General features: G+C 36.5%; 4 protein-coding genes and 1 long non-coding RNA gene across 5 annotated transcripts; 1 reads left to right on the top strand and 4 right to left on the bottom strand.

Annotated features, from left to right (window-relative positions):
* Positions 1 to 2,625: 2,625 nt before the first annotated feature.
* LOC148767034 (uncharacterized) lies at positions 2,626 to 3,294 on the bottom strand. The gene has a single exon (XM_088825922.1). The coding sequence runs from the start codon at positions 3,292 to 3,294 to the stop codon at positions 2,626 to 2,628; it is 669 nt and encodes a 222-aa protein (XP_088682048.1).
* Positions 3,295 to 10,195: 6,901 nt separating this feature from the next.
* On the top strand, positions 10,196 to 11,685 carry LOC148767033 (uncharacterized). The gene is made up of 3 exons (XM_088825920.1): positions 10,196 to 10,685; positions 10,797 to 10,940; positions 11,258 to 11,685. Exons 1-3 carry the CDS (start codon positions 10,196 to 10,198, stop codon positions 11,683 to 11,685), a joined length of 1,062 nt encoding a protein of 353 aa, XP_088682046.1.
* Positions 11,686 to 12,415: 730 nt separating this feature from the next.
* LOC105965804 (uncharacterized) lies at positions 12,416 to 16,041 on the bottom strand. The gene is made up of 2 exons (XR_001173482.2): positions 15,192 to 16,041; positions 12,416 to 12,667 (listed from the first exon to the last, which is right to left on the bottom strand). It is a non-coding gene; the product is annotated as an uncharacterized LOC105965804 (long non-coding RNA).
* A 7,223-nt stretch (positions 16,042 to 23,264) lies between these two features.
* Positions 23,265 to 24,798, bottom strand: LOC148767032 (uncharacterized). Its single transcript, XM_088825919.1, has 3 exons — positions 24,321 to 24,798; positions 24,131 to 24,232; positions 23,265 to 23,428 (listed from the first exon to the last, which is right to left on the bottom strand). The coding sequence occupies exons 1-3, from the start codon at positions 24,796 to 24,798 to the stop codon at positions 23,265 to 23,267; spliced, it is 744 nt and encodes a 247-aa protein (XP_088682045.1).
* A 12-nt stretch (positions 24,799 to 24,810) lies between these two features.
* Positions 24,811 to 25,449, bottom strand: LOC148767031 (uncharacterized). Its single transcript, XM_088825918.1, has one exon. The coding sequence runs from the start codon at positions 25,447 to 25,449 to the stop codon at positions 24,811 to 24,813; it is 639 nt and encodes a 212-aa protein (XP_088682044.1).
* Between the last annotated feature and the right edge of the window lie 905 nt (positions 25,450 to 26,354).

The raw sequence follows: 26,354 nt of genomic DNA, 5'->3' as shown, positions 1-26,354 counted from the left end.
ATTGGGGATTAGGCACGTGTACGCAATGGAAAACACAAATTTTATTTTGTTTATACAAACTAATTTATATAAACAAACACGTGCACAATAATTACAATTAATTGCGTACCATTTCGCTTCCAATCACCGACAAACATGCTCGCATATATAATTAATTTAAATAACATAAAATAAATCATCATAGCATGCTCGAGAAATTAAATCAAATAATAAACATGCTCAAAGAACGATACATTAATATATATATATATATATATATATATATATATATATATATATATATATATATATATATATATATATATATATATATATATTAATTAGGAAAAACGACATTTTACCCATGAAGCATGAATCGAATGAAGACTCGAGAAGATGGCTAGCTGCTCTTCCCACTCCTACTGATCCAACCTGTTTGCTGATCTGAAGTTACAGGCCTGCTCCGACTTTAATATCTCCATGGATATTGACTCTATCCACAATTACCTTTGTGTTATTGTAGATCCATGAGTCCTGAAGTTGTTGTCAAAATGTCACGTCCATCCACGCACTGGTTAATTAATGGCGAATTTTCTCGCTGGGTTGCGCAGAAAATCTGAGAGCAATTTTTCAGAATTGCCTTCTCGCACTACCGGCTTGTGGCGGTGCATGGAGGCCGTGAAGGTGATCCTGGTGGCGGCGTTGGTGGCAAAAGAATCTTTCTCATCTTAGGTTTCACCTCGTAAATTCAATCCACTATCCTCGCAACACTAGATACGTGATAGGCTAAGTACAACGAAGAAGAACGAGGGAAAAAGGAAGATGCCGATGCGGCAGCGACTGGCGGGCGTGCGGCGGCTGGTGGCAGAGGTAGGGTTTCGGCTGCAAGGTGGACAAGTGATGGAGGGAGAGAGGCCAGGGTTTCATTCTTACGTTTCGTTGTTTTTGTGTTGTCTCTTTCACAAGACATATAAATCCTATTTATATGCTCCTTGTGAAAACCCTGACATGCCTTAAGTTGGGTTAGGCCCAACATCTTAAGTCCACTCTCTTTCTCCGCTCGTTTATAAGAAACGAATGCTCGAAAAAATATAACAATGAGATTTTGATAACAAGCACAAATTCTCGTCGATACAAGTACCACTTTGCAATTTACCAATTTCCGAAACTGGAAACCCGAATTTAGGACTTGCCAAATTGGGAAACTTCCCATTATAGAAAGTTCACTAAATTTCCGTCGGATTCTTTTCCTCTACTTATTCTCATCCGTAATTAAAACTTATAAAATGTTAGATTGAATCATATTGACTTCCATTTACACTAAGATTAACTAATTAATTTTAGCTCGTTGCATTAAGGATCTCAAGTACACGAGCAGTGTGACCCTCGATGTAAACTCGTCCCTAGAGTTATAATTAAGTTGAAGCTAGTTTCAACTTAATCACCCAACGAATCAAGATTGGCGTCTAGGAACAACGTGTCATGATTCCCTAGATACAAATGAAGTGTCTGCAAGCACCGTGTGATATAGTTAACGTACATCACGATCCCTTCGATACATATATCCCGATTGAACTAGAGGCATTGGTTCATCGAGTCCTCTTTATAAGTTCAATAACTATGTGGACGTTCTTGATTATATAATCCGTTCGTGTTTGACTTAGAGAAACACATTTCTCTAATAACAATACTTTCAGCTGTGGCCACAAACTTCATGGATTATAAATCGCAATAACACACATGATATCCATGACTGATGAAGCGATCGAATCCCCTATTACAATGCACAAACCTCCCACTAGATTTCGGACTGCACGAACACTGGCCCTTGGGGCGGTCCTCGATGGAACTCAGGGACAAGTCACAATACAGCTGGTCCTCTAGTGAAGTCACGGTGATGTCTGGGTCTTAAGGATTAATGGTGTACAACTATATCATAGAAACCCCTCCTTGATTATTGGGAACCAATTAGAGATCTCTAGATTGAGGGAGTTCAGTGAACTCATCAACTTATGAGCACCCACTTATGTATGCCGAAGTCACAACATCGTTGACTGATGAGACGCGGTACACATACACTAAGTGGTAGTCTCGAATGGGAAAGGCCGATATCCTCACTAAAGGCATAACCCGTTGACTAGGAACTATGTTTAACAGTTAATATACTTAAATAAATAATCTCACGATTCTACTAGATCTATTTATAGTAATCAAGTAACTGTAAGGACTACATCTATGCTTATGCAAGGGACAAAGATATAGAATGCCAAAGAGGGTTTTTATCACTAATCCAAAATATATTATTTACTAGGAGCGTGAGAGAACACAACAATTAGTTGGCTCTTCGGTCACCTACTCTAACAATTAAAAGATATGATTAAGTCTAAAAATATACACTTAACACCGACAAAGTCTACTGCCCATTGAGCGAAAGGAATTGGGATGTCAAACGGTTGCATTAACGCTGTTGGCATGTGCAGATATTGGCATATTCTTGGCCGGGTTTACACCGCTGTACTAATTTCTTTGCGTCTTCAAGCATTGTTGGCCAGTAGTAACCTTGCCTTAATAATTTGAGAGCCAAGGTTCTTCCACTTTAATGATTTATACAAATGCCTTCATGTACCTCTCGAAGTACGTAGTTTGCTATAGTTGGGTTGAGGCATTTGAGGTAGGGGAAGAAGAATCCTCGTTTGTAAAGTTCTTCTTCTCAATTATGAAGCGAGCGGCTCTCGTTTTTAATTTTCCTGCTTGGGTGGTGCCGGTTGGAAGTTCTCCCTTCTTGAGATAGTTTATGATAGGAGTGAACCAACATGGTTCGTCCTTCTCATTGTAATGCACTTCATCGGTGGATGCTATCTCTGGTTGAGGTGAGGCGAGGAGAGTAACTTTCAGACTCCCGATGCTTGCCATGGAGCTTCCAAGCCTAGCTAATTTATCCGCGTGGATGTTGCTGGAGCGAGGTACTTGTTTAATCTCATAGCCCTCGAGTTTGGACACTAGAGTGTGTGTGATGGCCAGGTATTTAGCCACAGAGTCTTCTTTGGCCTCACAGGGTCCGAGAACTTGGTTGAGGTCGCTTTTTATTAGGAGGTTACGTGCTCCATCTGCTAGAGCGAGGTTGATTCCAGCACTGAATGCTTCGTATTTAGCTACATTGTTCGATGCTGTGAATGTGAATCGTTGATCATATTCGAATTCTTCTGCATTGGGGCTCAGTAATAGGATACCTGCGCCACTTACTGTGGCTGTGGAAGATCCATCAACGCTTACCGACCAAGTGGGTAGGGAGGTGCTTTCCTCTATAGCGGTCATTTCTACCAAAAATTCGGCCAATACCTGAGCCTTTATGGTGGGGCATGGTTTTAATTCTACCTCGTATTTACTCAGTTCTATGGCCCATTTGGGTAACCGTCCGGATGTCTTGGGACTCCAATATCTGCTTGAGGGGATAGTTAGTGAAAACCACCACTTGATGTTATTGGAAGAAAGGTTGGAGCTTCCGAGTTGCATTGATGAGGACGAGGGCGAGCTTCTCCATGTTGGTATAGCATTGTTCAGCTCCTTGAAGGGCGCAACTTATGTAGTATATCAGCTGATGACCTTTCTCTTCATTTCAGATGAGGACCGCGCTGATGGCATCAACTGAAGTCGCTAAGTAAAGGAGAAGGGTGTCTCCGGGTTGAGGTTTCGTGAGTAAGGGTGGAGATGCGAGATATGAATTCAGTTCGATGAAAGATTTTTGAAATTCTTCATCCCACTCAAACTTTTGTCCACCCCTTAAAATCTTAAAGAAGGGAAGACCTCTATCCGCCGACCGAGAGATGAATGGCGTTCAAAGATGCCAAACATCCGTTAAGTTGTTGGCCCTTCTTGATTGATGTTGGTGGAGCCATGGAGGTGATGGCTTCGATTTTCGTGGGATTAGCTTCGATCAAGATCAAATTTCAAGTATCCCAAGAATTTGCCTCCTCGAACGCCGAACGAACATTTGGGGGGGTTGAGTTTTATCTTGTACTCTCGTAGGATGGCAAAACATTGATTTAAATCGGCTAGGTGGTCCGATACCTTGATACTTTTTACGACCATGTCGTCGATGTACACCTCCATATTTTTTCCAATTAGGTCTGCGAACATTGTGTTCACTAGACGTTGGTAAGTAGCTCCCGCATTTTTGAGGCCGAAAGGCATGACTTGGTAGCAGTAGATGCCTTGGTCCGTGACAACGCTAGCCCTCTCTTGATCTTCTAGGGCGAGCAAAATTTGATTGTATCCTTGATACGCATCAAGAAAGCTGAGGAGTTCGCATCCCGAGGTCGAGTCAATGAGTTGGTCGATCCTAGGCAATGTAAAAGGATCCTTGGCACAAGCTCTGTTGAGGTCGATGAAGTCGACACACAATATCCACTTGCCCCCGGGCTTGGGAACAATTACTACGTTGGATAACCACTCGGGATACTGAACTAGTCGGATGTGGCCTGCCTCTAAAAGTTTTGCAACTTCCACTTTGATATGCTTGTTACGTTGAGGACCAAATGTCCGCTTTCGTTGTTTGACCGATTTCAGTGTTTTGTCGACGTTGAGTTGGTGTAGAGATACCTTGGGGGGGATTCCTGTCAAATCTTGCGCCTTCGAAGCGAACACATCTCCATTGTGCCGCAGGAAGTTAGTTAGCTGATATTCCATCTCTGGATCAAGATCGGATCCGATGCGTAGGAGCATGGAGTTATCTTCAGAAGTGAGCTTTATGAAAGTTCTTCGACGGCGGCTAGCTTGATGATGTCGTCAGGTACACTGATGAGGATTTCTCTATCAGCCTCGATGACCGCATTGACCCATTTTCGTTTGTCGGGCTTTAGGGTGTCATCTCCCCTTCCAGATGGCTTAGGCTTTTTAGATGGTTAGAATAGAGCTCTCGCGTAGCATTCTCGCGTGAGTCTTTTATGTCCAAGTACTTCTCCCATCCCATAAGGGGTGGGAAATTTAATTTTTTGGTGAAACACGGATGGAACCGCCTCCAAAGTGTGTATCATAGGTCTCCCTATGATGATGTTGTATGGAAATGGTGTATTAACTACCACGAATTTCACAATTTTCGTCACTCGACATGGGCTATCTCCGAGTGATAAGGGAAGTTCTACTTCACCATTGGAGTATACATCTTCTCATGTGAATCCTTTCAGCGGAGTGCTCACGGGGCTGAAACCGGCGTTGTTGATCCCTAGTTACTTGAACGCGTGAGTGTACATGATGTCGGCCGAGCTCCCGTTGTCGACCAGTATTTTCTTGACTAAAAAGTTGGCCACTGAGGCCGTGATCACTAGAGCATCGTTGTGAGCTTCAGTTTGACCATCTAAGTCCGATGAATTGAAGGTGATGCTAGTGTCGGGTCTTCTTATCTCATATACAGATGCGGACAAAAATGCATGTTCTTGACTCATGGGTGCCGATCGGGCAAGGTTGCGCCTAGAGTTGTGTGATTCACCCCTGGAAGTCCTCGCGAGATAAAAAAAATGACCCCTCGATTGGGTTGATTGTCATTGTTGTCTTGGTCACGCATATGACCTCCCTCATCTCGTCGCTGCTATTGATCTCAATGGTTATCTCGATGTGGGGGGTCATCTCATCGTTTGCTTTTGGACTTGTCGATGTATTCGCCCAAGTGTCCTTGTTTGATTAGCCTCTCAATAGATAATTTAAATTGTGTGCACTCATCAGTGTTGTGCCCTTTGTCTTTATGAAAACGGCAGTATCGATCCGACTTCTCCCGTTTTGCATTGGGGTTCATGGGGGAGTGGAGACTCCATCAAACCTTTTTTTTCTATTACATGAAGGATTTCAATGAGGAGAGTGTTTAGCGGAGTGAATCGGTTATAAGAGGAAGATGGTTGGCCCTCAGGTGGGGGTGGAGGACGTCGATCATCTCGTCTCCTAGTGTTCTGGTGGTCATCTTCCCTCTTTCTCTTGGGAGGGGCATGGGCAGAGGCCTCTTCTATGCGTATGTATTTTTCTGTTCGATTCAACAATTCATCCAAATTGATTGGAGGCTTTCCGGCGATAGATTCCTTGAACCTATCCGATTTCAGGTTTTGCTGCATGATTCCTGAGAGCATGTCTTCTCCTACGCTGGGAACTTCATGGACAACTTCCACAAAACGCCTGATCTAGTTGCGGAGTGTCTCTTTGTCTCTCTGTACAATAGAAAAGAGGTGTGCTGGGGTCTTAGCGAATTGGTTGGTAAAACACTGTGATAATCGAGAGAAAGTGTCGATTGATCCTGTAGGTAAGGAGTTTAACCAATTCATGGCCCTCTTGGAGAGTGTGGTGCGGAACATCTTGTACATTGCTGCATCTGTTAGGCCATACAAATAGACCATGGCATGGAACTTCTCTATGTGTTCCTGCAGGTCAGTGGTTCCCTCAAATTGAGGTAAGCCTGACACTCTCACTCCTTGAGGCAATACCTCATTGAGTATGTCCATGGTGAAAGGACTGCGTCTTGCTGGAGCTGGCGCTCTTCCGCCAATTAGGTTATTAATTTGGGGGAAAGAGTTTAGATGAGATACTCTACTATTTATCTCATATTCTCCTTTATTAAGTGGAAGAGCTCTCCGTGGAGATGCATTACCCCTTGGGGGTGAACGCTGGCGTTACTGTCTGGGATGTCCCCCCCTGTGATTGGTGGATTGTTGCATCCGAGACCGTGGGTCTGAGGTGGATGATGACACACTTATTCGGTGGTCGTCCCTCTGGATCGGTAGCTGTGCCACTGGTGGCATCGCGGGGGGAGCATTTGCTCATATAGTGGCGATGTACTGGGCCACTGCTTCTGCGGCTACGCGAGTAGAGGCTCCCGCTATCATGCGTTGGAGTGCTTCCTCGGTTATCTGACCCATTCAGGAAACAGGGAGTGGTGGATCAGCGAGTGGCGGATCGTCGAGTGGTGGATCACGAGGGGCATTCACTTGGACATCGTGAGGTGGATCCGGAGCACAGGGAGGATGTGGCAAGACAGAGCCTCCGTGAATTGGGAGGTTGTTAGCTGTGTCATTTTCTCTCCGAGCGGATGACTCAGGTGTTGGGAATCGGGCATGTGTACGCAGCGGAAAACAAATATTTTATATGAAAAATACGATATTATTCATATAAACACATGCCCGACAATTAAGCAATTAATTACGTACCTTAACGCTTCCATCGAAATTTAAAAACAACATGCATATTAATTCGATAATTAAAACATAGAGCATGCTTGCAACGAATCGTAATATTCACACAAATATTTTCACGAAAAACGATCAAGTAAAACATACAAAATCAATTTCATGAAAAACATATAACGTGCAATATAATCTAATTAAATTAAACCTTATATCTAACGGATCCGAAAGATTACCACTTGAAGCGTAAGGCGAACTATCGGATTGAAGCAAACAACTTAAGTTCGTTAGTCTTTATTCGCTCGTTTCTCACAACTCAATGATCGGAAAATTATAACGATTATATATTCGGTATCATTAAAACGTCCTTGTCAATACGAATGCCAATTCTCGATTTCCAATTTCTAAAAGTGGAAACCCTAATTCAGTGGACCATCTAAGAAACTTCCCAATATTGAAAGTTCACTAAGATGTTCACCTAGTTCTTTTCCTTTTCTTATCTCATTCATAATTCCAAATTACGAATGTTGGACTCAATCATATTGACTTCAAATTATGCAAAGATTAAACATTTTTATCTTTCACCGTTTATTCAAAGAACTCGAGTGCACGAGCATTGTGACCCTCGATGGTTCAGGTATAAGCTAGTTGTGGGTCCACAACTCTTTGTGGTTTGAACTCGTCCCAAGAGTTACAATTAAGATGAAGCTCGTTTCAACTTAATCACCCAAAGAATCAAGATTTGCGTCTAGCAACTACGCGTCATGATTCCCTAGATACAAATGAAGTGCCTGCAAGAACCTTTTGATATAGTTAACGTACAGTACGATCCCTTCGAGTCATATGTCCCGATCGAACTTGAGGCATTGGTTCATCGAGACCTTCTTAGTACTTCAATAATCGTACGATCGTTCTAAGTGTTGTAATCGGTACGTGCATGACTTAGAGAATCGAATTCCCTAATCATCACTTAGTCAGCTCTGGCCAGAGACTTAAAGATTACAAACTATGAGAACACACATGATATCCAAGACTATTCTAGCGATCGGATCCCCAACTACAATGCACAGACCTGTTGGGATGTGAAGCCCATGAGTCAATGAAAATTTGCAAGAGGTTCTAGATTAGCCGGTTTTAATTTTATTAACATGCTTTCATTAGATTCATTTAAAGCGGAATAAATCTAATCTAGCAACTTACATTATCCGTGAGCAAATTCGTTTCTATCTTCGGCGCACGAACGAGGATCCACGTCAAGCCTTCAATTCTCGAAAAACTGTTGTCCATAAATTTCTAACTATCTTCCTTCACCGATATCTCCGATATGGTTGATCTGATTGAGATATCTTTCAGATAGATTATAATACTTTGTGTAAGTAAGCTACTGTATAAATTTCAAGCCTATCGGAATAACAGTTGATTTATGGTGAATTTATTTGCAGGACTGCTCCGAAATTTCGGGAATAATAGTTTGCACTAAAAACCTATAATCTACTATTATATATCCCGGATTCATAATTCTTCTACAAGGGTGGACTTGTACTTGAATAAATATAATTCTATAATCAAGAAACTTCTCTTCCAACGTGAAATAGGCGTGTGGCCAAAAAAAACTTCTCTCTCATCAACCTAATCTCTATTATTATTGAATATTATTTTATGTTTGTTATTTCCAGCTTAAGTTGTTTCTTGTTAAAGTTGTTATTGAGTAAATAGCAACTTCTATTCTTTTAAATAAGTGAGTAACACTTTTTCCTTATATTACTTTGTATATATAGTTGTACTCTTAGTTTTAGCAGATTAACGAAATAATAACAGTGAATATTAAAATACGAATAAAGCGGTATCTTCTTTCTCTCTTCTCCAGTCTTCAATGGAAAACCCTAATTGTTGGTTTCAACATGGTATCAGTTAGATATTTTCAATTTTAACTTCCGCATACAATTCTTTGTTTTTCAATTACATTTCGACTCTTCGTTCCTCGATTTGTCTGAGAATCTATGGCGCCGACAACTCGAACACCGTCGCCCATTGATGATGTTTCGAGTTCATTTTTCCTTCAACCTTCCAACGGACCGAATTTGATTTTGGTTTCGCAAGCTCTTACCGAAGATAACTACGCCTCCTGGTCAAGAGCTATGACGATTTCATTGACGGTCAAGAACAAAGTCGGATTTATTGATGGTACGTTTTCAGATCCTGGCGATGCCGATCCAGTTATTCGTAACGCTTGGATTCGGAATAACAACATTGTTATGTCATGGATCATTAATGTTGTTTCTAAAGATATATAGGGCAACATCATGTATTCGATTTCTGCAAAAGATACATGGGATGATCTTAAAACCAGATTTTTACAGACTAACGGTCCTAGGTTTTTTCAATTAATGCGGGATCTCGCAAATCTAACTGAAGGCCAGCAGTCTGTAAATGTTTACTACACCAAGATTAAAGCTACTTGGGATGAATTGGCTAATTATCGCCCATCTTGTCTCTGTGGTAAATGTGAGTGTGGTGGTGTTGATAAAGTTTTAGCTCATTATAATCAAGAGTATGTAATGAGTTTTTTGATGGGCTTAAATCACACTTTGGGGCCAATTCGTGGCCAGATTCTTCTCATGGATCCCCTCCCCCTATTAATAAAGTGTTTGCATTTGTTTCTCAAGAAGAGCGTCAAAGATCCGTTGTTTCCATGAATTCTGAGTCTATTGGTTCTGTCTTCGCTCTCAAGAATGATTCTATAAACAGTCTGATGGAAACCAGGTTCAATCCCATAATCAGTTTTATAGTGGTCCTCAGAAGAAAAGAGAGCGAGGTTTTTGCACCCACTGCAACATATATGGTCATACAGTGAATAAGTGTTACAAGATTCATGGTTACCCTCCTCAATATAAGCCCAAAGGCAGATTTGCTCATCAATCTTATTCTGGTCATCAAGTCTCTGGAATGGAGTCTTCAATGAACCATCTTCCTAGTCTTCTGTTGGCATGGATAATCTTCTGAAAAATATGACACCCTCTCAATGTCAACAACTCATGGCCATGTTCTCTTCACGGATGGCTTCAATATCCAGTGCGACAAGTGGTAATATTTCTGACACTGTTACAGCTTCTTGTGTCACAGGTATATGTTTTGCCTCTTTAGCTCCTTATGAATCTTTATTGCCTAATCATTGGCTCATTGATTTTGGTGCATCAAGACACATTTGCAACAACAAATCTATGTTTCTTAATTTTAAAGCTATAAATCATGCTAGAGTAGTCTTGCCTGATGCTTCTTTTATTGAAATTCCCTTTATTGGGGATGTTCAACTTACTTCAAATTTGTTGCTGAAGGATGTGTTTTTTGTTCCTCAGTTCAAATTCAATCTCTTATCTGTTAGTGCTTTCCTTGGCAAAGCTCCTTACATTGTTAGTTTTTATTCCAATGTTTTTGTCATACATGACACTTCATTCAAGATGATTGGCAAGGGTAGCAAGATTGATGGACTTTATGTTCTGGATCAAGCCCCTAAGCCCTTTGATTTTACTTCTTGCAACCAACTTGGTTTTTCTAATAAAGTTTCTACCATTGTTTGGCATAAAAGACTTGGGCATGTTCCTTTTCAGAAATTAGGTTTTTTAAAACACATTCTTGGTTTGCATTATGTATCCTCAGACCATAAAGACAATTGTTGTTTTGTTTGTCCTATTGCTAAACAGAAAAGGTTGTCTTTTCCCACTCATATTCCTTATGGTTCTAGTGTCTTTGATCTTCTTCACTGTGATATATGGGGTCCATACAAGGTTCCATCTTACAATGGTTTTAAGTATTTTATTACTTTAGTCGATGATTCTTCCAGATTTACTTGGGTACATATGATTAAATCTAAGTCAGATGCTTTGATAGTTATTCCTAGATTTTTGTCCATGATTAAAATCAATTTGGCAAGCAAATCAAAGTGTTTAGGTCAGATAATGCTCCTGAGCTTTCTTTTAAAACATTGTTTGCTGATCTTGGAATTCTTAATCAGTTCTCATGTGTTCAAACTCCTCAACATAATGCTATTGTTGAAAGGAAACACCAACATATTTTAAATGTTGCTAGATTTTTATATTTTGAATCTAAAATTCCAATAGAATATTGGGATGAGTGCATTAGTACTGCTGTTTTCCTTATTAGCAAAACTGCAGCCAAAAATTTGGGAAATCAAGCTCCATATAACATTCTTTATCCTAGCCTTTCTGTGGATTATGTTGCTTTGAAGGTGTTTGGTTGTTTGGCTTTTGCATCTACTTTGCAGACAACTAGGGATAAGTTTCAGCCCAGAGCTAGAGCTTGTGTCTTCATTGGCTATCCAAGTGGTATTAAAGGGTACATATTACTTGACTTTCATACTAGAGAAGTTTTTATTTCTAGAGATGTTGTGTTTTATGAAAATCAATTCCCTCTTATTGCTATTCCTAATACTGAATGTTTTGATGATATTCCAAAATTTGTGCCTCTGTTAGTCACTCCTACATCCATTACATCATCTTCTTCTCATATATTTCACGATGTTATTTAGCCTATTGATCCTTCTTCTGTAGTTAATGGTTCTGAAGTGTCTTCTATTGCTGAACCTAGAAGATCTTCCAGAAATGTTAAGCTCCCTACTTATTTATCTGAATATGCTTGTTCGTAGCTTGTTAAATGCAAGTATCCTATTTCTAATGTGTTAGGTTACGAAAAATTGTCTTCTGACTATAGACATTTTATTATGAATGTTGCTAATGAAACTGAACCTCACATATATAAACAAGTTGCTAAGCATGATGTTTGGATTCAGACAAAGCATGAAGAAATTTCGGCTCTTGAATCCAACAGTACTTGGTCCATAGTCCCTTTACCTTCTGGCAAACATCCTATAAGTTGCAAATGGGTGTATAAAATCAAAAGAAAACATGATGGAACGCTAGATTGGTAGCTAGGAGTTTCACTCAACAAGAAGGCATAGACTATACGGAAACCTTCTCACCTGTTGTTAAACTTACTACTGTCAAACTTTTATTGGCTTTAGCTGCTGTCAAGGGTTGGGAATTACACCAACTCTGTAGCACCCTCAATGATTTAATAGAAATTCTAGAAAATACGGACTTTATTAAAGACTTTTGGAACAAATTTGAACTTTGAGAAAAACCACTTTAAAATTTTTGAACCATTTTCCTTTACTTCAAATCTAATCCACAATCGGAAAATAAGATTTTTCATAGAGAGTGTACCATAACATGAACGGGATTTTTAAAAGAATCTCGAGGTGGCGGAATAATCCACATAAAACATCACCGGGGTTTAGAAAACACTCGTAAGACAGTGGAAGGAAATAAACTTTATTTAAGATACCCCCGTTTAATAGACTGGGTTCCAATCAGAGTACAAAATAAGGTTATACTATGTGATTAGTTTTTCGATAAAACGTTGCGTAGAAAATACGAGTAAAATAATCTAGGCACCAAGGCTCGTGATTCCTCGAACTCCACTCCGCCGGCCTCCTACGTAGCTTGGAGAACCTGAAAAGATAATTTGCATAAAAGCATGAGCCCAAACACTGGCTCAGTAAGGACATTAGTCTTAGTCTGACGAACTCACGCCTCTCTCATCGTATCTCTCACGACCTATGGGAGTCCTAAGGTATTCGTCTATGTCCTTTCCAACTAATTATGTTATCCCTACAAACATGTCACACATATTCAATCACATAAATACACATATAAGCACATAACATATTTTCTCTTGAAATCGAGAGCTTCACAACGAAATTATGGTTTTGTTTCAAAAACTGCTTAAAAATCATTATGGGAATCATTCCTGTAATTTAATTCACAATTTACTTGCGAATCCGATTTAGGCAAAAAGTCCCTTTCTTTTAAAAACATAATTTCTTTTAAAATCTTTTGAAAATCATTTTATTTTTATGCGTAGATGCGTATGACGGGATCCCTTAACGTAAGCAGCGACAATAGACGTTTTTATACTGAGCCCGGTCTTTGGTGAGAGCTACCCACCCTGCAGTCTATAGTAACTTGTCATTTGGGATACCGGCCCGCCGTATCCCGTGTCTATTCATCGGAGCAACGTTAACGTTTTGACTCTTCTATACTAGACCATGCAACCATTTAATGACTCGAGGAATGCACGTAATTTAAAGATCTTAATACACCATTCAAATAAACAGTAATAATTTCAAGTACGTCATTCACATAATTTCAAAGGAGTTAAATCACATCACTCGATAATCAAATCATATAAATTGGGAGCAAATTCCGAAACAATAGTAAGTACATATAGATCAAACATTAGTAATAAAGACACATATACTTTTACACGTATATACACATAGGCACTTATCCGTATTTATATACTTATACATATACGTATATACTCTAATTTATAACTATGGGTTATAAGTTTCCTCAACCCGAGGGGAGTACGCCTATAACATCATAGGTCTAAACTATCGATATACATATATATATACTTATATATATACATACTTATACTTCATAAGAGTAAAACACATTATTCAATAATGATCATTGAAATTCAATATTTCACATAATTTCTATTCAAAGGACCATAGAAAATCGAATCTATTAAAAGTACTAGCACATAGAAAGTTTCAAGAACAACTTATCGCTCTAAAGATATACTAGTCTTTTTATCTTACATATATCTACTCTAATAATGGTTCTAAGAGGGGACATAATAATCTATGTAACTTAATCTATATTTATTACCATGTTAAGTCATGTCTCAAGAGTTTAAACCATGCCCACGAAGGACCCCTTTAATTCGTTTTTAGGAAAATCTGACAGTTTTGACACTTTAACTTTGAAAATACATTTCTCTTAAACCGTAACTCCAAAAATTCTGAAACTTTAACAAAATACTCCTATATCAGTGGAAAAGAATCCTTTAAAACAGTTTTCCAAAATAACCAGTAGCCTAAGAGAAATAAGTAAAACAGTACAGTAGTATGGTCACACTTTCAGAAACAGAACCAGCCACTTTAAAAATACCCAATAAATCACCCTTTTCTTAAAACACTGCACACCTTTGTCAAAAACTGGTTTTATAAGTTATAAATCCATTCCAAGTGGAATAAAGGAAATCAAACTGGGAAAACATCGATTTTAAAAGCAAATCCTCAGCTGACTCAAAAACTGTGCAGGTTTAGTAAATGATTCATATCTTAATCATCTGAAATCCGATTGATGATTAAAATATATCAAATTAAAGAGAACAGAAAGATCTAGTTACCCATGAAATTTCGTGATTTTAAGAAAAGAGGGCATCTGTGAAACATGCAGTAAACTCCGGGACTGAAAACCTGAAAATTCATTAGTGATCTATATCTACATCTTTGATCAAAACAGATCTGGCAGTTTAGGCACTATAAATTCAGAAATTCATATCTCCTAATCCGTAGATCCAAACCTAATGAAATTTGGAAAACATGTTTATATCTAAGTCTAGTTTATAGGGTTAAAACAGTGTATGAAGAAACTCACCTATGTAAGAGATATAATCAATTTAGTGCAGTAACCTAAGCAGAAATTCAGAACAGATCCACTAACTTTAAAAATACCAAATAATTCATTACTTAATCCAAAAATTACCAAATTTTGTAGAATATTAGTTTCATAAGTACATAATCATATTCGAGTGAAATCACTTCAACAAGAGTAGTATAAAAAGCTATTTAACACATAATTCGTGGATGACTCCGAAACTGTGCAGATTCAGAAAACGATTCATAACTCACTCAATACAAATCCGATTTATGCATAATTTAAATCCACATGAAGCTAACCGAAATATCTAGACTACCATCAAATTTCATAATTTTATCTTAGGGATTACCCGATGAGACATGCAATACAATCAGAAGCTACGAAACTGAAATTCACTTAGTGTTCATCAAGAGCTTTATCTTCTAGAGCCCAAAATTAAAACCACAAACATATAATTCATTAAGACCCATATAATTTATATTAATTAGGTTATTATTTCAGTAAAGACCAAGGTCCTTACCCAAGAGCAAGAAATCGAAGATGGAGTAAGAAAACCAAAGGCTCGGTGGATTTTCGGTGGGTTTGGCTTGGATGTTCTTGGATGGCTTTGGGGCTGAGTTTGAAGGATGTGAAGGGGCTATTTCTTGAATATTTTTAGCAGAATTGAAGAGAGGGAGTTTCTCTTGGAGAGGAATTGAAGAGAGGAAGGAGAGAGGGGCTTTGATGGGTGATGGAAGAAGAGAATTCTTCTTTGGGGCTGTTTTTGATCGATGGAGAGGGAGAGGAGAGGGAGAGGAGAGGGCCTTTTTGGCTGATGTTTTTGGTGTGAAGAGAATGTGAAGAGGAGGGGTTTATTTATAGGGGAGATGAGGCCCTTATTTGCAATATAAAAGACATTGGGGTTTTATTGGAAATTTGGAAGAACATACCTTGGGGGCTTCTTAGCAATATAGAAGAGAAGAGAGGAGTCCCTTGTAATTAATAAACTTAGGGAGTAATTCACTTTCCCTCACACACAACACACGGCCAATACACACACTAAAACATATAATGCATATAAATTCCATAGGATACCAATTAAACTATAACGAAAACTAATTTCACATCATCTCAATCCTAGATTAATTATCAATTAAAGCACATCATTAAAATCCATGGACTAAAGCACATAATTCATTAAATCACATAATTAGAATCAACTACTCAATTAATAATAATGTCTACTTCTAAAAATACTATAATGTATCTAAATCACATAAACACATAGAGAACGTATAAATTGCTACTCAATTCATTAAATGCACGTATATTCGTATTTACTATATGTCAATATAATCATATATAAATGCTTATGAAAATGCGGGCTGTTACAAACTCGATGTAAACAATGCATTCTTGAATGGTGACTTAAAGGAGGAGGTCTATATGGATTTACCATCTGGTTATCCACATTCTGCTCCTAATATGGTTTGTAGACTTAACAAATCTTTGTATGGCTTAAGCAGGCTTCTCGGCAGTGGAATGATAAATTTACAGAGGCTGTTTTGCAATTGGGCTTCATTCAATCCCAATCCGATTATTCCCTCTTTACTAGAGGGCAATGTGGTAAATTTATTGCTTTAATAGACTATGTTGATGATATGTTTATAGTTGTTCTATTTCTAATATCAGTCAGCTTAAACTTGAATTGGGAAATATTTTTAAACTCAAAGACTTAAGTGATATGAAGTTTTTCTTGGGCATTGAAATTGCAAAGTCAAGAGCATGTATCTCTATTTCACAGAGACAATACACTCATGATTTACTTAAAGAAACTAGTTTAACAGATTGTAAACCTGTGCTTTTGCCCATGGATCCTAAACTTAAATTGAGTGCTGCCGATGGTGATCTTCTTGATGATCCTTCTTTATATCGAAGACTCATTGGTAGATTGTTATACCTCACTTTAACGAGACCTGATGTTACATTTTTTGTGCATAAATTAAGTCAATTTGTTTCTTCTCCAAGATCTGTTCATTTGCAGGCTGCATATCATCTTCTTAGGTATCTTAAAGTTGCTCCAGGCCAGGGCTTGTTCTACTCTTCCAAGTCAGATCTTCTTCTAAAAGGTTTTTCTGATACTGACTGGGGCTCTTGTCTCGACACAAGAAGGTCTACCACCGGTTTCTGCATTTTCCTCGGAGATTCTCTTATTTCATGGAAGTCTAAAAAGCAGATGACAGTTTCTAGATCTTCTGCAGAAGCAGAGTATAGAGCATTGGCATCTACATCGAGTGAACTTGTTTGGATTAATTAACTTTAAAAGGATTTCCAGATTCCTTCTTTTTCCACTCTATTTTTTTGTGATAACTTAGCAGCCGTTCATATTGATTCCAATCCAACATTTCATGAACGTACCAAGCACATCGAAATCGATTGCCACTTTGTTCGAAAGCATGTCACCCAAGGCACACTTAGACTCATGCCTATTCGAGGATCTGACCAGCTAGCAGATGTTTTCACCAATGCTCTTTCTCTACCAGCCTTTCAGTATCTTTTATCCAAGATGTCCTTTATTAATATCTACAGTTCAAGTCCATCTTGAGGGGGATATTGAATATTATTTTATGTTTGTTATTTCCATCTCAAGTTGTTTATTGTTAAAGTTGCTATTTAGTAAATAGCAACTTCTATTGTTGTAAATAAGTGAGTAGCACTTTTTCCTTATATTACTTTGTATATATAGTTGTACTCTTAGTTTTAGCAGACTAACGAAATAATAACAATGAATATAAAAATACGAATAAAGTTGTATCTTCTTTCTCTCTTCTCCAGTCTTCAATGGAAAACCCTAATTGTTGGTTTCAACAATTATATATAGCACATGGAATTAGAGTCCCACATAGAGAGGAGTACATGGAAACAAATCCCACTCCTTCTATAACTCTATATAGTCGAAAATTTCAGTTCAATGGGAACTTAATTTTCGGCTATATTAATTCCAATATATAATATTGGTTGAACTTTATTTTCTCGATTAACTAGAAAATCCAACGGGCTACAATAGGGACTAAAGGAGAAAATATAAATTGGGCAATTAATAATTAATTAAATCCAAACTCTTAAAAGAATTCATTTAATTAATCATTAAATAATTATTTATTTTCCACTACCAAATAATTATTGAACTCCCGTTTATATTCTCAAATATTACATTCGAGCTCCATTCGATCATTACTTATATTCTCCCCACATTAAGATATCTTATAACCACCAAATAATTTATTCACAGTTAAATAAATTAAAGGGATACTTTTCACGAGTCTTACCGGCTTAACTTATTTGAGTATGCCGGATACGAAATCCACCTGGCCAGGACTTGGCATAAACAAATCTTATAAGCTACTCAAGGGTTATTATCAATCCCATATTTCAGAGATATGGATTCCTTTCAATAATTAATTTCCACGTATTAATTCTTAATGTCTCTACCCAACGCACCGGGGGCCATTTGACTCAATATAGGAATCTCTCCCATTGTGACATCAAAGTAGAGATCATCAATTAAATATGTACGTTAATTATCTAGGGATTAAGAGAGTACATTTATGAACAGTGATGAAACAATTATTTCACTTTGTTCGGTTCAACACATGCCGGGTGTGCTAGCACAATACGTCAAAACAATAACTACAAAAGTTATTATCTGTTTACTGTGACCAAGACCAATCAATTAAATATTGTGCTACAATCTTTTACCAATGGTTAGTCCATTTCCATCTAGATTGTGAACGTTTATCTTTATATTCTAAACGAACTTTCCAAATGATCTTTCTGTGCGCCGTAGCAAACCATTTCGAATATTATTAGAATATTAGCCTTATGCTTTTAATTAATTGACAAACAGTCAATTAAATGCATTGAATACCCTAGTGCAGATTCTCATAAAATGATAATAAACTATTTTATTAATTCAATAATAAAAATGAAGCTAAAGCGAGACTTTTAGCCTACTATCCTAACAATCTCCCACTTAGACTCAAAGACTCGCAGTTCAACATATCTAACCCTTGCATAGAACAAATCTATGGGGCTATCATCCGATGTAAAAGCATACACTGTATGCCTAGAAGAATATGCAATCGCAGGATTGCATAAACCTCCCATTATAAATTTTCACTTACTTAGGAAAATAAATCTCCCAAAGTGGTAACATAAATAAAAATTACTATTAATCGACCATTAATTATTGAGTCGTACCAAAACTATCCGCCTAGTAAACTAGTATATAATCTTGTATCCTTGAATACTTAAGAATATAGTTTACCGCAGTCCAACATACTAGCCTTAAATAAATTCACATTTGCTAACTGTGCTAGATGCAAAGCAAACCTTGAATTTAATTATTTACTATAGCATATGTAAGGCTTCCTTTACAATAAGGAATTGCCTTCAACATGTCTATCGCATTACATATTCAAAGACACTAATTTCTCGATAGAGTGACTCCGTGCCTGAAAGATACAATTCTTTCTTCGGAATTTGTACATGCTAAATTTGACAAGTATTTAAATCAATATAACTTGTCTGTGACAACTTAATGTCATAGATCTTATAAAATGATCAATACGACATAACTAGTTTCACTCAAGTTATCTATATTGATTTGATTCGAGAATCAATACCCTTACTTAAATAATTTCCAAATAATTTTCTAAAAGGAAATTATTATTAAATACATCTTTTAATACTTTCATCACGCTTCCGTTACAAAATGTGACATATCTAGAATCCTAATCAAAATCAAAATATTGATTCTAAGATCAATTTAAATATCACATAATATGCGCACTTTGCTTAAATTCATAAATGAATTTATTAAATTTGCATTACAATGCATATGGCTCTAAGATAAAATCCATTTAATTTGCATCGTGAAATGCACTCGTCAAGAGATACGAAATCTGGACATCCATCTACCAAATTTAAAACATGGCACTGATAGATTTTAGTAATGTGAATAGACTAAAGTGTGGCTACTAGCTAGTAAGTTTCCTCGTAGTCGATCCATTTCTTTCCGACAGAACCTTCTTACTGTAAGCCTAACCTTTTAAAAAGTTTTTCACTTTTCTCTGTCTAACCATTTCCACTTTGGATTCCTATAGTACTAAGCCAATCTCTTGCATCTATAGAAATGGGCGTTCATTCATAGTTCTAGGAAGGAATTATATGTTCATCAAGAATCTTGTTATCACTAACATTCTATAAATATACAATCTTACGGTTTCATTATGAATCCTCCCACTAGGATAAATGACCCTAAATGTAACACTAGTAACTTAAATTCCTCCCATTGGAAAGTGACATTGGAATTTCTATACTAGAATACAACCGAAACTCTTAACGTATTTAGGGTATACTAGAATATTAAGACGGTCAAACTTCCTTAAAACTTCGTCATTAGGCTATGTAGTCCAAAACATGATCTTCCTATAAGAATCCAACATTGATACAAATCAATGTTTTCTTAACTCTAGGAATCAAAATGGACCACCATATTTTTTCTCTTATTATTCCATACAAGAGACATTTATTTCTAACTTATCTTCTGTCAACCATGTTCTCCCGAAGCATAATTGCTAACTGACTCCAGTTCCGAATTCTACAACGATTGTACGTTCAGACAATCTTTAATTCGGTAAGAGACATTGGATACTAACTCAGAAGATCTTAAGTTCGTAAATAAATAACCGTCTCAAATGTGTATATTAGAAAAATAAATAATACTCAACAAATCACTATAGATTAACGACGAAAATAATTAATTTAACCGTCTTCAATGAGCATTAATTATTTTCGTCGTTAAATTACATTCTATTGTGGTTCAATTTGGTACAAACATATCTAGAACAAATCCCTAGTTTAACCAAACAGTTCAATAACTTATACCCATAAGTTTCGCCATATCAAATGACTTGATATATTTATCCAAATGCTTATCTGTCACGGTCTTCAATTTCTTTAAGACCTCAGATGTATGGCGCATAATATGAACATATCTATGTCTCGAGATATCATCACTAAATGAGACGAACTACTCAAAACTACTTTAACTAGGGTATTTGTAGGTCCACAAACTATATAATAAAATAAATCCAAAAATTACTTGATCTTATTTACACTAGGCCCATCAACCGGGCACATGGTCTTTTTACTTTCCGAATAAAATTCTTAGACTGACAGTGCCTTCACTTTTCATGAACCGTAAAGGCCCATTGTAAATCAGTCTCAAAATTGTATTTAAAATAAAATCCAACCTCTTGTAAATATCAAATAATCATGCCATGGATGCGATGCGAATATATATATACTTTATTGAGGTTAATTAATAGATTTATCTATTGAATATAATAGTAGTGTAGGAAATAAAAGATTATCAATGTATTTATTATCAATCAATGTGTCTAAATAAAATTGTTTATTTTCAACAATGACCGAGTCATTATTAAATAAACAAACTATTTATTTTAAACCATCCTATAAAAGAAAAATAAATTCCTTCTATTTAGAATACACAAAATGATAATCTCTGAATATAAAATCCTACTTTCGATTTAAACATAATTAAATGTCACTACTATTATATATGTCACGTGAGTGACAAGAAGCCTAATTACTAGCTGACGATTAAGGATTGACTGAATATGAATTCTTGAAGTGCCTTCTCCGATCATCAGAGGAGCACAAACTCTATTTGAATTTCCCATAATAATTTCAATAGAAAAGATCCTTTTCTTATTCAATTGAAAATATTAAAATTCAATAGTTTTCTTTTGGATTAAGTTGATCTCGTTATTCCGCTGATCTTGGTTTCTAAGAAATCATGAACTGTCAAAAGACGTATAGTCTTTCGAACATAAAGACTAACCAATTATCCAAATAAATATGCATGTACTCAAGAGGCTTTTAATATGGCTACAAATAAAAATATAGTTCCAAATTTCTCACGTTACTAAGAAATTTACTATTATGTTATTTTGTACTTGCCATGGGCTCATCGTAGTGTTTCTATATATTGAACCAAAATTCAATATATAACACCGAACCAATTAATCGTCCTAAGAAAATAAATGAAGAACTAAATTTTCTTCCAAAAATTCACTTCATTTATTAACTCACGAATTGCATCAATGAAAATACATATTTTTAATTCCTCAATCGAAAGACAATACTTAATATATTATTATAGGTCGATTAATCCTAGCAAGGTGAGTCTATAAAGCGGATCTAAGGAATATATCATTAATTGCTAGAGAATCAAGGAAACTGTTTTAAACTATCAAGAAGGGCATCCTTAAAAACTCTAGATTGTCACTTAAAATGGCTCCCTCAAGCCAAATTTTGGAATCAACCGACAATCCATCACTATGAGGAACCGGTAGGCTACCGAGTGTAGACAGACTACAAGTTTTCAATAGATAGACATGCAAAACATCTTTAATTTTATTATCATTCCAATTCGGCGGTCTTGGAAAATAAAATTAAATAGTCGGTTACTTTGGTCCAATAAAATATAACAGGGACTTCGGAGTGAAGTATAGTTATAATTATATTTTATTGTTAAGTGTTTAACCATCAAGTCATCTTTAAATCAATTTTTCTATGATATCGGTCGACTCGGAGTGAGACAAACATATCCCTACAGTTTCTTTAATAATTATCTGTTAGGAGACTTTTCTAGATAAGTCTATGATTAAAAGTGCCCGGAGTGGGAGCGAAATTCCGGATTTAGACTCCTTAATTTTCCGCTATTATGGTTAAGTTGGGACTCCCGGATTTAGACTCCTTAAAATTAGGAAGTCCAAAAGTCCCCGTAAACTCCAGAACTCTCGAATTCTAGGCTACCCGGAGCCGCTGCCCGCTGCCCAATGTCGAGACCCCACGCGGTTGATAATTCTGGTATTGTCTTGGAATTTCCAGCCTTGTTCTGAAATTTATATTTCTATTTGGGTAACTTCGATTCACGATCCTAACGGTCCAATTCTACGGCAAGAAGTTAGGAACCTCCAGAAAACATTTCAGCTCGATCCGACGGTGGACTAGGCTGTAATAACAGAAACGGCACAGTTGTGCAGACAATTCCGAGAACAAAAATTGCTCTATTCTATCTATGTAATTTCTATCTAAAACTCCTCTAGAAAAATTACAAAAAATAAAAATATCGTAGGCACACGATCTTCCATCAATATCTCGCGATGGAAATTAAAACCGACAAGTAACCACTCACGACGCAGTGGGATCCATTCACATAAAACAGAAATAAAACATCCATAACCATAATAGCGGATTTTCTATTCTGCAAAACAATGTCAGAAACAAAACGCTACATGCAGTGGCGGAGCCAGAAATTCGAAATAGGGTGGGTTTTACGGGGTTCACGGGCAACGTCCCCGAATTCTTTTTTTCCGATTAATACATAAAGTAGCACAAAATAACTACAAATTTATAAAATTTAACTAATATAACATAAATTCAATCCTTTAAAGTTACAACTCTAAATATAGTCATAAAAGTTATTACAAAATTACAAATGACCCTTTCGTGTTTTCATTTTCTAAAAACTCTCAATGATTGTTTCATTATCAATTTGTGTGGAGACTTCTCTCTCAATAAAGACAAGCAAAGAGTCACTTAACCATTCATCATTCATCCGATTGCGCAATCCATTCTTTATGATATTCATAGCTGAAAATGCCCTCTCAACAGTAGCGGTAGCAACTGGCAATGTTAATGCCAATGTCAAAGCAAGTATACCAAAGGATACACCTTATTTCTCCTAGTGTCTACCATTATCCGAGCAAGATCACTTATACTATTCAATCCAAACAAATCCTTGCTTAGGCGCATATCAACAATATAATTATCCAATTGATCACTGAGCTTACATTTGTCAAACTCGATAAAGTCTTCTGGATAATAATCAACAAGACGAAGTAGTTTTTCCTTGTTATAATGGGAGAATGAGTTCGATGGATCAAGGCAAGAAACACACATAAGCAGTTCCATGGTCGAATCAGAAAATTGAGCATTTAATTCTCCAAGTTGCATATCCAAGACAGTGTAAAATGTCTGAATCTTATAATGATGTAGGTTTGTCATTTCTTCTTCATTCCGTCATCTTCGCCCTCGAGCAACATATTTAGCATCCATTTGAAGAATATCAACTCCGTGTTTCTCACAAACAGTTGTAACGCCATCAAGTAAAGAACTTCACCCACTTTTTTCTCAAGGATTGAATTTGAATCTTTCACAATTGAACTAATGTCATTGCATTCACAATGTCTTGATCTTTTCTTTGAAGTGCTTGAGATAGCTCATTTGTGATCGCTAGTACTTTTTTCATCAAAAAGAGGCTCAACAAAAAATCAAATGACAAAAGTCTATCTACAATATCCCGTGCTTCGGTACGATGACTTGTACTTGAAGCATCACGACCAATAAGTTCAAGTACATCAATCACCGCACCAAACATATTGATCAAGCTCAATAAAGTGTTGTAGTGAGAGCTCCAACGTGTATCACCTGGACATTCAAGAGTATTAAAAAATGAAAATGGCAAGACATTCTCAAAATAAAAAATGAAAATCTTGAAGCTTAAAAATAATCTAACCTGTTCGCTTAAGATTCGTTTCTTGATTTAAACCTCGCCCAGTTGAAATTTCTCCCATATCGAGTGCTTCAAGTATTTTTTCAGATTGCTTCTCTCTAAGCAAATCACGACGTTTACACGATGATCCAACAACATTTAACACTCTTGTAGTAAAATCAAAAAGTGAAGAAATATGACCGTGTTTTCTTGCAACTGCTACTAAAGCGAGTTGTAACTGATGAGCAAAACAATGAATATAATATGGCGAAGGGTTCTCATTCAAGATAAGTGTTTTTAGGCCCTTAAGTTGACCTCTCATGTTACTAGCTCCATCATAACCTTGACCTCTTAATTTCAAGAAACTCAATCCATATCTAGAAAAAACATTATAAATAGTTGATTTAAGAGTCAAAGCACTAGTATCGGTAACATGTTCAACTCCTAGAAAACGCTCAATCACACTACCACATTTATCGACATATCTTATCACCAAAGCCATTTGCTCCTTAATTCATATATCACGTGCTTCATCGACCATCAGACAAAACGGCGAATCACCAAGATCACTTATAATTACTTTCATAATTTCCATTGCAAAAGAATTTACAATCTTCATTTGAATATCCGGACTTGTCATCTTTTGGTTTAGCGGAGCATTATTCAAAGTAAGTGTCTTGATATCGGGATTAGTTCGCCCAAAAGTTTCTACAAGTTGAATAAAATTGTCTGGATTAGTCGAACTTTCACTTTCATCGTGACCACGAAATGCCAATCCTTGTGTTGAGAGATATCGGGCCACCTCAATCGACGTATTTAAGCGGATTTTATATCTAGCTTTTTCTTGATTTGATTGTTTGCAAACAACCGTCTCAATATGTTGCTTTTGATTCATCAAATCTTGACATTTTCTCCAAGCTATATTATGTGCACTGTTGGGCCCCCCTACATGAATAGATAATTTATCATTTCTCTTCCAATTTTTAAACCCTTCAGTAACAAAATGATCACCATAAACAATATGCGGCATCTTTTGATACACTATACTCCAACCAGTTACTATGTCCGCTAAACCAAACTTTATTAAACCGTCTATTTTGGTTGCCAAAGATTGTAGGAGGAAAGTCGTGGTTATGAGGTTGGCAAGGGCCATTTTGCAAATATGCTCTCCGAACTTCATCTCGAACGTTAATGTTATAATGCAAAATACTAGGTCTTTGTCCAGGATCTGCAGGAAGATCTCCCAAGTTAACCTCTTGGAGTGCATTACCGGATGAAGAATCATCACTTATTTGGGGAGGAGGTGATTTTCTCTTCAAATATCTCCTCATAACTGTTTAATCATACAAAATTAAGGACGTAAAATTTACTAAGCAAACAAATTAATCCAATAATCATTTTCAATGAAAAAACATTATTTTAAAAGTTGAAACTCAAAACTACTCTAACCTACTGCTTCTTACATAGACAATAAAAAAATGTACATATTATTTTTTTATTTTATTTTCTTATTTTCATATAAAAAAGTTAACCCACATAAACAACACTATACTTAATATAATATGAACATATGTTATCGGATATGGCAAGCACAACAAGTCAGCAACTAAAAAATAATTAGGTGAATTGAGTTTCATACAAAATCAAGACCACTGACTCTCCACACAAAGTAATAATTAACTAAAAGATTTTTTGTTTGGGGGGTAAAGTGCAAAACGGGCTATAGTTTAGGGGGTAAACTGCTTTTTACTCTATTTTTAATAAACTTATGAAAATATACATTCTTTACCAGAAGACAAAAGTGAGAGGAAACAAAATAATGGAATTGAGTTTTCATGTTCTTCACATACTACTATACAAAAAATTGGAATTGCTTTTATGAAACTCGTCACTATTAAAATCACTTCTTACATAGACTTCTACCTCCCTCTTTTTCGATTTTTCTTTTTTTTATGCTAAAAAAATTGGTCAAAGGACAAGCAATCAAATTAAAATATCTCACATTTCGAATAATTATATATATGTGAAAAACAGAAAAAAATAAAATATGTAGTACCA

The sequence above is a fragment of the Erythranthe guttata genome, chromosome 11, assembly GCF_056151865.1.
Source record: "Erythranthe guttata isolate IM_541 chromosome 11, IM_541, whole genome shotgun sequence".
Classification (NCBI taxonomy): domain Eukaryota; kingdom Viridiplantae; phylum Streptophyta; class Magnoliopsida; order Lamiales; family Phrymaceae; genus Erythranthe; species Erythranthe guttata.
This window is presented reverse-complemented; position numbering and strand designations above follow the sequence as displayed.

Coding starts and splice junctions, on each gene's coding strand:
- LOC148767033 (XM_088825920.1), top strand. CDS start 10,196: ATGGCTTCAATATCCAGTGCGACAAGTGGTAATATTTCTGACACTGTT. Junction 10,686..10,796: donor TACTTCTTGCAACCAACTTG/GTTTTTCTAATA, acceptor ATGTATCCTCAG/ACCATAAAGACAATTGTTGT. Junction 10,941..11,257: donor CAAGGTTCCATCTTACAATG/GTTTTAAGTATT, acceptor AAATTCCAATAG/AATATTGGGATGAGTGCATT.
- LOC148767031 (XM_088825918.1), bottom strand. CDS start 25,449: ATGGCCCTTGCCAACCTCATAACCACGACTTTCCTCCTACAATCTTTG.
- LOC148767034 (XM_088825922.1), bottom strand. CDS start 3,294: ATGACCGCTATAGAGGAAAGCACCTCCCTACCCACTTGGTCGGTAAGC.
- LOC148767032 (XM_088825919.1), bottom strand. CDS start 24,798: ATGGCTTTGGTGATAAGATATGTCGATAAATGTGGTAGTGTGATTGAG. Junction 24,233..24,320: donor AACGAATCTTAAGCGAACAG/GTTAGATTATTT, acceptor TTGAATGTCCAG/GTGATACACGTTGGAGCTCT. Junction 23,429..24,130: donor TATTGGTCGTGATGCTTCAA/GTACAAGTCATC, acceptor TAACATTGCCAG/TTGCTACCGCTACTGTTGAG.